Source organism: Hypomesus transpacificus, chromosome 21, assembly GCF_021917145.1.
Source record: "Hypomesus transpacificus isolate Combined female chromosome 21, fHypTra1, whole genome shotgun sequence".
In the NCBI taxonomy this organism is placed as follows: Eukaryota; Metazoa; Chordata; class Actinopteri; order Osmeriformes; family Osmeridae; genus Hypomesus; species Hypomesus transpacificus.
The window spans coordinates 5,269,422-5,281,559 of NC_061080.1; the positions used below are offsets into that span (position 1 = coordinate 5,269,422).

General features: G+C 42.3%; 1 protein-coding gene across 1 annotated transcript in view; it reads left to right on the plus strand.

Moving 5' to 3' along the window:
• Nucleotides 1-12,138, plus strand: part of mark1 (MAP/microtubule affinity-regulating kinase 1) — a 37,483-nt gene that overhangs the window by 10,589 nt on the left and 14,756 nt on the right. Inside the window, exons 4-6 of the mRNA XM_047043724.1 lie at nucleotides 7,880-7,928; nucleotides 10,550-10,615; nucleotides 10,943-11,013. Coding sequence (XP_046899680.1) covers nucleotides 7,880-7,928; nucleotides 10,550-10,615; nucleotides 10,943-11,013 — 186 coding nt within the window. The remainder of the gene's footprint in view (nucleotides 1-7,879; nucleotides 7,929-10,549; nucleotides 10,616-10,942; nucleotides 11,014-12,138) is intronic.

Below are 12,138 nucleotides of genomic sequence, written 5' to 3' on the forward strand. Positions count from 1 at the left end.
GTCTTATGCCTGTTTTCGGCTCGTTATCAATATTGTTTTGGCTCGCTAGAACTATCTTAGTTCAGCTCAGACAACTCAAGAAGGCTAAGTCCAAAGTAAAGAGAGCAAGCCAAACTGGTGGCAAATAATCTTTTGAAAATGTCTAAATGCTTATCCATACAACTTCAATTGTGGCACTGCACTCAGTTGGATTATAAAAAGGACGTCTGTAAAATATGAACTTGGCAAAGTGCCCGGTTCTTTAGATGATCTTTGGAAACTAATCCCATTCTAATTTGTACACACACAGAGAGAGAGATCCCTGTCATAATTAGAGAGATGTACTTGCACACAATATCAAATAGTAGTTTTAGGTTATGTTGTTATGGATTGCGTATGTCTTAATTCATTTGGATGAGAATGACTTTTGTGGATGAAACAACCTGGTAGTAATGAATACTTTTGTTTGTTTTTACCTGTGGTATCCACTGTTAGTTTATGAAAAGGGTGTATAAAGTTGACACCGCTATCAAAACAGTGACATGAACTACACACTTAAAAGTATGAGATCAAAACAAAGGAAAAGTTTGTTCAGGAAACTCAAAATAAGAACTTGAAATTTGAGATGCCGAAGTCCATTTTTGACGTAGAAACTCAAACTGAAATCCTCATAAATGGCTTTGGCAGGGCGTTTCATCTGGTGAACATTGGGAATGAGAAGTCCATCATTAGAATACCACTATTATAGGTTGTCAGGAAAATGTTCCTAGCAACACAAACAAATATCAATATTTTGGGGGGGATAACACAGTGCAGGACTGCACATGCTAGCAGATAAATCACCCAAAGCATGAATACAGAAGTTTACGTGCTGATGCTTTCACCACCGAGTTTGCACTGTGTGTTTTTAAATGAGTTGTTACCTTATGGATGAGGAAAAGTATAACAGATATTGCTGTATATCATAGATTTCATTCAGTAACAGTAGCTGAAAATCCTTCCAATCAGCTTTTCAGCAATCCAAGCGTCAATGTGCTGTCACTTGGTGAGAGAGGGAAAATTTACTTTTGCCTGTCAGCAATAGTGAGTTTATATAAATGACAGCCTAAGGAAAAAGCTGGGTGGATGCAACACCACCTGTTAGCATTATTACTAACGGTTATTTAGTATGAAAGGCTTTTTTCTGTCATGGTGGTTGCATCGCACACAACGCACTTGGGAGCTCTCTTCCCCGTTTGTTAATGATTTCTGGGTTGTCATTAAGAGCGTGGACAACATAATTAACGTCACCCTAGGTAGCCACAGAGTCCAATTTCAGCTTGGCACTGGGTAACTTACATTTACATTTTAGTCATTTTAGCAGACGCTCTTATCCAGAGCGACTTACAGTAAGTACAGGGACATTCCCCTGAGGAAAGTAGGGTGAAGTGCCTTGCCCAAGGACACAACGTAATTTGGCTCGGCCGGGAATCGAAAGAACAACCTTCTGATTAATAGCCCGACTCCCTAACCGCTCAGCCATCTGACCCCTTGAACTTGTTCAACTTACAAAGTACAAAGGCATATTATTAACCCTAAAACCTTTGCTCAGCATTGGTATTGCTTGTCGCTGTCATTAGAGAGATCACCATGTGCTGATTGTAATCCTGTTAGGAGAGGGAATTGATTCACTTCAAAGCTTGGATGTAGACTTAGGAATGTAGACTGTGAGTGAATACAAACTAGATTAATAGATGTGATGGTAAAAGACACACTGATAAATACCAAACCACCATTTAAATATAGCAAAAATCTACATTTAGATGCAATAATTTACAAGGTTCTGTCCACCATTGGACAAAATAATCCATCAATCATTGTTCTGCGCTGCTGCTAGGGACAGCCGTGCTATTGTATAACAGTGGATCAATAGTAATCGTTTCAGAGCTGGCATTAGCCCCATTTGTTTGGTGAAGGTGAGGGGCACTGCATGTTTGAACTGGGCCCACCTTCCCCCAGCAATCGTCCTCTGGTGCACATCAATAGGCAAAAGATGCCTCCTTCCCCCCTCTATCCCCTTAGTACTGATACGATGAACTTCACTATGAAAGGGGAACCCAAGAAAGGCGTCCGACATATCGATGGGTTAGCTTGTCCTATGTGTTTACAAAGCAGATGATGGAAGAAGACACCAAAAGGAAACAAAAGCAGACAGATAGGATATGAGCATAGCTCCACTTGGAGCGTAAGCTTAGGGCCCCTTTCCCTGCCAGCCGCTGTGTTTTCTATGTGGTCGGAAAAGCTGAAAGAGGCCTCTGTCTGCAAGTCAATTACTTGACCATGCCTTGTACCTCGGAAGGAATTCCGCCTGTTTTCTGATTAATGATAGGAGAGAGCTTCCTACATGACTCTTAACAAAGACACACCATCTCTGTTGGCCCTTTGCAGATGAAAGGTGAACCAATAGGCGATTGGGCTTTTGAATTGTAATGTCTATTTGAGTCTGACTTGTAAATCCCTGAAATCATCCACAAATCACTTGTTTCACGTGGTACTTTGCCAGTAATGAGTAGTTGAGGGAGGCTGAACTGAAATTGCGTTATAAACTATTTGTTCTAGTCCCTAATCAAATATAAGTCTTACTCTCAGCTAGTACTTGCAAACAGTTTCTTCTAATCCATAAAATTCCATGAAGGTTATGAAAAGGCACGCACAAGACTTTCATTTGATTAGGGACTGGAACAAATGGTTATATATATATATATATATATATATATATATATATATATATGCAGTATGCATACACACACATGAACCCTTTCCTGACAAGGTAGTGATTAATGGCTTCATGATGCTTTGGAAGCCACCCTTCTTCCCATTTATGCCTTACAAATATATATCTTTACCTCACACAAGACACCTTAAAGCGTCTCCCTACTGAAGTTTTCACTCAAAGCCAAGCAAGATTCACACATGTTCAAACACGGATGTCTTGACCCAGCCTTACTGAACCAGAAGACCAGACACAGATGAGTACAGACTTAATGCAAACAGGCCAGCTTGACAGACGTGTTGAACTTTAAACCCAAAACGATAGCTGGGATCGTTACGACACGGTAGCAGGCAAATTGTTCTTTTGGGAGTTGCAAATAATGTTAACGAATCTGTAAAATTCTGTATTGGTTGAATGAAAAATATTGGTACTGTATTAATCGGCAGCTCATTTGCAAGACACAGGCTCTAATCAACTCGTATAAAGTTCATACCCTCCACAATTCTTTCTGTCGTATCATAAGTTTGACTGTGTGACACATTATGCTATGTCAGACATTAAGAAATTAACAGTCAAGCTGAATTCCTAGATCACAACCATGGCACCTTCTGGAAGCAATTAACATGCCTCACTTTTGTCTAACAGGGGAAAGTGTTTCACCGTGTACGTCATTGTCTTTTGTCTGTCTGTGTGTGCGCACAAGCAACCATTTCTTGTCTTCTCAAATAAAATGTGAGTCCCAGCTGAGGACGAGTGTATGACATGGGGTGGACCAGATGTGTGTGTACATGCATGTGTGTTTTTCTGTAGGGGGAGCACACGGGGCAAGGGTGTATGTGCTTTTATGTGTTTGTTTGTGCACATTTCTGTCTTTGCAAGACAGCTGGTTTGTGAACCCTTTTCAGAGGAAGCCATCAAGTCAGATAGATGGACTCACCCCACATCCAGAACACCATCAAATAATTCCATCTCAAGAAGTCTTACACTTGTTAGCATCAGTTTGGATACCATTGTGGTGTTTAGAAATATTTGACTAAAAACAGCCTCCCCCAGTTGTCAGATGGAGGACTTGGTGTGCAGGAATGCATTACAAATCACATATTTGATGGGGGAGAAAAAAGAAGGATCTTCCCATAACAAGATTCTGTGAAAAGAATGATCTGCCTGTGTAAAAGATAATTTGATGTAACGGAAGGCTATGATTTGAGCATGCGCCAAATGTATGTGGGACAGTGGTAATTCAATCTGTAGTTTATCATGTTTTTTTTCTCTTTTTACTGAGGTGAACCGTAGAAAGGCCTATACCCTGACAATGCTTGAACTTATAGTCAAGAAGAGCCTATTCTGTCACCCCTCTGTGAACACCATACTGAGTCACCTAACATCATTCATTCAATATATAACTAACTTGCTGAATACTTCTCCAAATACTGCAAATATAAGTAAAATTCTATACATATGTACCTCTCTTCTTCCTCTGCTCTGTGTTCTTGTGCTTTGTGTCTGGTCTTACATGACTCTTGATCTCCCCCCCCCTCGCCCTCCCCCCCCCAAAAAGAGAAGGCCCCTAAAAATGTGGAGCGCTTGAGGACAGGGGGAGCCAGGGGAACAAAGGGTTGCCGGGATAGCGTCGGAATGTGATGAACCGATCTGTCACCCTGTATTGTTTTGTTTTTTTTGCCTTCGGTGGGTGGTGGGGACGAAGTCCCCTCCCTCTTCCTCGCGTACCTCCCCCCTCGCACTCACTCTACCATTTAGCATTTTGCCTCTCTCTTTCTCTTTTCCTCTCTTTTCCTCCCCTCTCCATCTCTTTAGTTTCGCATCTTGCATTCTAAGCAGGTAGGTGACCTTCCACTGCCCTCCGTTCTCCACACGCCATTGTGTGTGTGTGTGTGGTGCGTGTGTGTGTGTGTGAAATGTCATTGTTGTAGTCCACGCTGTTTAAATGAGTCAAGACATGCTTTTCCCATCTCTGTTTATCTTTATCGATGGTGTGTGTGTGTGTGCGCGCGTGAGAGAGGGGCACCACGTTCATGTTTCACAAGTATGACAAGGATCTGTTCACCAAGCACTGATCAAACACAATGCACAGCACTTTGTGGCTAACGTCACTGTTCCTTTCAACCCACTCATCTGTTCCTTTTTTTAGCACTGTCTCTTCTCGTGAGTGTGTTTGATTTAGTCATTACTATTATTTTTACTGATTTATCAAAGTGATGCACTGAGGTGATCCGGAAATGTCTACAATGAGGCAGATTTCAGAACAAGCTGACTCACTGTGTCATTCTTATGAAGACTATTTTTTTTTTCCCCATTGCGTTGACCACTTTTGGATAAAAGCGTCTAAAATGCTAAGTGAATTAAAGGTAATGTAAGACTTTGCAGTGTCAAGATGTTAGGCATTGAAAGTAAAAAGGGGTTGCCTTGAGGGCTTCCAGCTGTCTTGAGTTCAACAGAAAAATGAAGAAAATGAAGGACAGAGCCTTCATGTAGAATATGGATGCAGACAGAATGCTGTATTTTCCTTTGTCAAACTCTACTAAGTTCTACTAATGTGAAAAAGCAGTAGGATTATATATTTGGTTAAATATTTTCTAACCATGTAGAAAAAAACATGTTACTTAAACCTTAAGCTTTAAGTATGCTAACACTAAACTATGGTTAGTGGTATTAGTGAGTATCAAATGTTGGAATGGTGTGGCACACCTTTTTCAAACCACAGAGGAAACCAGCACCCCCCGGCGCTGTCTAACATTGTTTTAGCCTCTCTCCCCACAGTCTCCATGTTAATTACGAGGTGTGTGTCTGTGTGTGTGTGTTGGTGTGTGTGTAACGGAGTGCTGTTGCGTCCCCTGTGCCAGCGCCGTTGGGAGTCGTGGCCACGTGTGCGCCCGTCACTCCACATCAGCCAGTCAGCCATCAGGATTTGAGACCGAAGAGGAGGGGGCGGGGGTGGTCGTGAAGGGGAGGAGGCAGGGGTAGTGGCTGGCTGCAGTTTTGCTGCAGTTCATTGAGAGGTGTGGGCATGTGCACATGCACGCATAGGTGCCAGATAAGTGCGTTTGCTGACGTTCGGCTACGAGTGGAGTGTGTCCGTGTGAGACGCCGAATGACGCAATCCATTAATAAACGAACACAGTCTATGCAGGAATGCGTGGCTACGCCTGGGAGACAAATACAATTTTTGTCCGTCCCCCCCTCTATCTAGCTGTTGACAACATGTCTGGTGCCCCTTGTGGAAACGTTCATGTGCACAGTATTTCTGCCTGCATATTGAACGGGGGACATGCATTGAATATTAGGGTTGACTGCACTCACACACGTGCAAAAGTGATTGACTTTGCATACCCATTCCCTTCCCCGCCCTATTAAGCTTGTCTTTGGGAACCAACCAATCTTGTTCAAGATGCTATGGAAATAAATCAGCAAGGCTCATCCTGACTAAGGGGGTTCTCCTGTATCCAAGGGCGTAGCTATTTATAGCTCTGATTGTTAGCAGTGACTAAATATAGCACTGTGTTACCCCGCCCCCCTTAGGCATTTGATGCATCACATCATGTGTGTGTGTCATTAGAGTTTCCCCTTTGTGTCTGGGTAAGGGGTCTCCAAAATAGAATTTTCACTATCCTTGATTTCTCTTGCTATATAAAAAAAAAATGCAAGAACAGGATCAGATGACGATAACAACAGGTTTATTTAAATGTAGTGGACACATTGGAGTTTACATGCTGCGTTCAAGTTATTACATTTGCGCACGCCCCCTTTAGAGGCCATAGAATGTCATCTATGGCCTGTCTCCTATTGATTAAATCTGATAACACCGATGGTCTGGTTTTAATAAAATAAGCAAATTCCTTTGACTTGAAACTAGACTGTACTCCTGTTGATCGTTAATCCCGACTGACTACTCCCACTCATTTTAGTGTTCCACAAATCAAAGCCCTTAAAGACATGTTTTGGCCAGCCTGTGATAAAATGACACAACTAGGTGCTGTGAACATTTGGGTATATATATATTATTTTTCTGTTTATTTTCTTCACCTTGAAGGACCCTTGGAAAAATTCTCAACTGGTGGAGCCAGAAGATGGGTGGAGGGAGTGACAGGGAGGTGTAAATGGGATGTTTTTGAGCTGCAAGACAGCTTCACCATCTGGAAGCTGGTGCAGAGAGAGGGGAGGAAAGACACTTGACACGTGTCAGAGAGGCTCTCTCACAGTTTGAGTGACGCTGCCTAATCACCCGGGTAACGGCACTACCAAGGCAACATCGGGGCCATCACTCAAGCATTATGGAAATGTTGTCAAGAGCCAAGCATACACACACACCGACACACACATACTACTCTCACACACAAACACACACAAAATATTCACAAAACGCATAAAACTCAAACATACACACTCCAGCTAGTGATCTGTCTCTGACAAAATCACTGCACACTTGAGCAATCAAAGATGAATAGGCTAAATATTGCCTTTTAACGTTGCTTCAACAAGCATGCCAATAATACCTTAGGATAACTGAGGGGAATATTGAGTTCTAGCTACTGGAAAACCCATGAATTTAAACTTATAATGGTTGTAGACTTTGATTATGTGATGTCAAGAATGGGAGGAGTTCTTCCTAATTGTGTTACATGTAGTAATTAATCCTTGGCTGGAAGCAAGTCTGTTAAGCAAGTTCCGAGACACAGTCAATGTGACTTTGACAGAATTGCAAAGTAGATGACAATTTACATTACACTTTACATTGTAGGGGACATTGTAATTGGTTTTTAAAAAGGTGCTTGAAATTGTCAGCAACTTTGGATGGTACAAGTGAGACTTAAACTCTGGTGTTGTTTATGAGTCTACTTGTTTTGTGGTAGACATGCTATGATCAGATGCTGGCATATTCAGTCACTTAGACTGACACAATTATTCTGCTAAACAGACAGATACTGTCCTCTCTTTTATCCTTTGGTGTTCTACAGCATGACATATCTCTAGAATGTCACACGATGTCACCCAATTTTCTATTTGATTTATTATTAATCCCTTTTGCATGTTTCAGAATCATTACACTTGTCTGAGAGCAAGAAAGCCATCAGTAAAAAGATTTAAATTTACATTGAGATAAAATCTTCTCTTTTCCTTTCTCTTTCACAGCTCTTTCGCGAAGTAAGGATTATGAAGATCTTGAATCACCCCAACATAGGTAAGCTTTTGTTCATTTGTTTCATCCATTGGCAGAAATGGAGCCTGATTATGTAAAGTTAACAGTTCATGCATTTAGGTAGGTGATATCACACTCCCACATTGCCAAGCATGTGATTACCAAATTGCAAGAACTCTTGTTGATGTTTTTTTTTCTTTCTAATTCAGTACTGCATCTATTGTTATCTGTCTTTTGACAACCAAAACATTTTGCATCCGTGTAAAATGAGACTGCATTCAAAACCTGAGAATTTGTGACGGGCCATTGCCTGCTTAGTCGACAGCTTTCACCCATAATTTTTAATGTAGTGTGCCTAGTCTGCTACGGTCGATATGATGAGAGGCACCGCCGGTATTCAGTACACAACAAGTTGATGGAAAGCTGCACTCTGGAATTGAAATGGCATTGTTGGGCCATGAGGGATGGTGGAGGAAGCCGGAGGTTGTGATAATTTTTTCCTGGCGGTCCGCCCTGTTTGACTTTGAGATGCTCCTGTGTTGGTCCATTCCTCCGAGTGAGCCAGTCCAAATTACACCCATCAAACATGGTTTCCATTTAACGCTGTCTGATGGAGTCATTGGGACCTTAGAGATGAGGAGTTATTGTACACACACACACAGACTCACACTCAGAGATGCACACTCATACACGCTGCAAATATTTATTTGCAGCGTGTATGCTGCAAATATATATGGCATCCTTTCTAGGAATAGTTATTGTGGGTCGTTTTATTGTATCATATTATTTTGACTAAGAGATTAAAACATGAAAGATCAGTTAGTCATCATCTACTGTCTTTCTTGCCATAGTTACTATGCTGGGTATTCATTTTAGAACACCTAATGTAGTGAGACAGAAGTTCAGTTAAAACAAACTCTAGTATTTACAGTAAAATACCATAATATTATGCAAATACTAAAAAAAAAATGCAACACCGCTGATCTCCCCCCCCCCCCCCCCCCCCCCCCCCCCCAAATGTTGCAAAATTGTGTTGTGGCAAAATGTTCGGAAACGTTATTTTGGTCGATTATTCCTCCCGATTATTTTATATCATTGGAAAGCCTGATTAGTCACCTTTACAAGGAGGAACAACTTGGATTCGTGGATTGTGCATTCGTGGAATGAGCAACACAGCTAACCGTGTGGCTGTGCCAAAATCCCCTGCAATATTCTTCTGTTGGTATTCACTCTCGTTTTTAGTTGCTTGGTGGATTGAATGATTGCACTCTCCCACAGTAATAAGGAAAACACAACACATATTGGCCATTTTTACACTTTATTCATTTTACACTGTCAGGGACCTCAGAAGCCTGTGGAAGATCCATACGCAGCCACAACAGCTTGGCACCTCCTCTTTATGCTGGTCATCAGCCTGGTCACAAACTGCTGTGGGATGGCATCCCATTCCTCAACCAGGATTTGTTACAAGTCAGCCAACATGTTTGTGTTGGTCAATTTGGCACGTACAGCCCGCCCAAGCTGATCCCACTTAAAGCTCAAAACGAGAGTGAATACCAACCGAAGAATATTGCAGGGGACTTTGGCAAAAAAAGATTGCCCGCTACCCACACGCTTAGCTGTGTTGCTCATTCCACGAATGGACGATCCTTTCAAGTTGTACCTCGTTGTAAAGGAGACTAATCAGGCTTTCCAACGATATAACATACAATACCAATTGGTATTATTAAACGGGAGGAATAATCGACCGAAATAACGTTTCCAAACTTTTTTTTAAAGGAGTTTACATGTAGCATAACGGTTATCAAAACCAGCTTGAGTAAATTTATGAGTCAGACAATGTCATTCAGTTCTCATCCTCAGTGGGAAAACAAGTTTGGCAACAACATTGTTACATTAACTACCTTTTAATTAAATTGCAATACCCAATGTAAACATTTGACTTAGTGTACATAGGAATTTCCAAATTATTAAATGGTAGGAAGTATTAAGTGTATAGGTTGTCAGTTTTCCAAAAATTGAGCAATTTATTGGTCGTTCCTGAATCCACACCCCATGCCCATGTTTGTTAATTGTTAGCACAAACCAGAACCACTGTTCTGGTCCACCTGTGGTAGAAGCTCTTCATCAGGTTTTTGTGATCGGATCTCTAGTCCTTGTTCATTGCCGCCTCTCAAGACTTTCCTTCTCTCTTTCTATATCTCTCTTTTTCTAAATATCTCTCTCTCTTCCTCTGTTCATAATAATGAAATGAGTGTGACAGGAAGGGTGTCATTCTTCCTCAATTAGCGTGGAGTAAATTAGGAAACACGTTGCCGCGCGTTAGCCTGTGTGTAAGCGGTTGTGTGTGTTTCAGACAAGGCTTTATATTTGGACCTCTTAACCAATTTGTTCTCTGGATTTAATTCTGCAATGTTTGATTGTAGAATGAATGTTCTTGTGTCTTGTGACAGAGAGGTCATGCATAGAGAGGTCATGCGTAGTTCATAACAAATACAAGCAAGCTGATCTTTTCTCACTAATCCCTAGTCATATTAACAGTAGGATTTACTCACTAGACAAGACGGGTACCAATACCCCAGGCCTCCAAACTCTACACACACACACACACACGCACATTCACTTCCCAACTAATGTTTTCTCTGTCTCCTTTTTTCCGCAAGTTAAATTATTTGAAGTCATCGAAACAGAGAAGACACTCTATTTGATAATGGAGTACGCCAGTGGAGGTGAGCAGCATTGGTCAGCAGTCCAGGTCCTGCTGACCTTGCCACAGCATCTTAGCCTGGCCTTTACAGTATTCTTTTCATGGGTTAGCAACCAGCAGATATGAAGGCCACGGCGGCATATAACTCTGACTGGGGTCCGTGCGTGAGCGGGGGTCATTTATATTGTCTCTTCTTCAAATAGAACTTGTTAGAAATGATGTTTCCCATGATCATTTACACTCTATTTACTTAAAAAAAATGTAATCCTGGTGTCACATAGTTGGTCTAGCTTCAGGCAGGCTCATGGACTCCTGATATGACTTTTTTGTTTGTGTATGTGTCTCCCAGGTGAAGTGTTTGACTACTTAGTTGCACATGGACGGATGAAGGAGAAAGAGGCACGGGCCAAGTTTCGTCAGGTGAGTGTGTCTGTCAGACACACACAGAGAAACACACACAGAGAAACACACCGAGAAACACACACACGGACAGCAAAATCTGAAACTGGAGCAAGGTGCGGCCTGCCGTCCTTGTGAATCTCCCATGTTGTCGGTCATGTTTGCAGACACAAATCTACCCCGAGATGAGAGAATGCAGGGGTGAAAGAGAGAATGTAGGGAGGGGAGGATGAGGTGGCAAAGGGATCTAGGAGGTAAAGTAAGGTTGTTGCAATAGAGAGGTGGAAGATGGGAAGGGCTACAGTGAAGATGTAAGAGGGCGGGGACCGAGAGAAATGGCAAGGGAGGAGGGGGGGTGGCACTGATGAAGGCGAAAGGGAGAGGAAGAGGGGATGGGGAGTGAGAGTGAGAGATGCTGGGCAGGAGAGGCCAGAACAGTCATGGAGCAGAGCAAGAGAGAGATCAGTGGGAGGGACAGGGAGGGAGTGAAAAAAGGGATGGACGATTATTGGTGTTCAAGAGATGGAGGGAGCAGAGGGAGAGGGAGAAAGATGGAAAATGTGATAGAGAAGGGGAGAGAGAAGGAGGAAAGGGGGAGACAAAGGGTTATAGAGAGAGGGGAAGAGAGGGAGAGAGATGAGAAGTGCGATAGAGGAGAGGGAGAGGGAGGAAAGAGGAAAACAAGGGGTTCTAGGGAGAGGGGAGAAGAGAGAAGATGGAAAGTGTGTGAGAGAGAGAGACAGAGAGAGAGGGGGGGGAGAGGAAAAAGGTTGACAGGGTGATGGAGTGAGAGGGAGAGATGGAGAGTACTGTAGCTCAGGAGTGCATTTCCCTGCTACAGGCACTACAGGAGATGGGTTTGTGCTCTGAATAAGGAGACAAGCTAATAGTCTCTCAGGGAGTGTGTGTGTGTGTGTGTGTGTGTGTGAGAGAGAGAGAGAGAGATAGTGAGATTGTGTGTGTTCTGACAGCTGGTGAGGATGTATTAACCACAATGTTGGTGTGTATCTCTGTGTTAAGCCAAAGGTATGAATGTCTGCAAGTCAGAGACTGCAAGTGTGTTTGTTTATTAACACTAATATGTGGACACATTGTGTGTGTTCATGCATGTGTGTATACAAGCCAGCAACAGAATGTGTTTTGTGT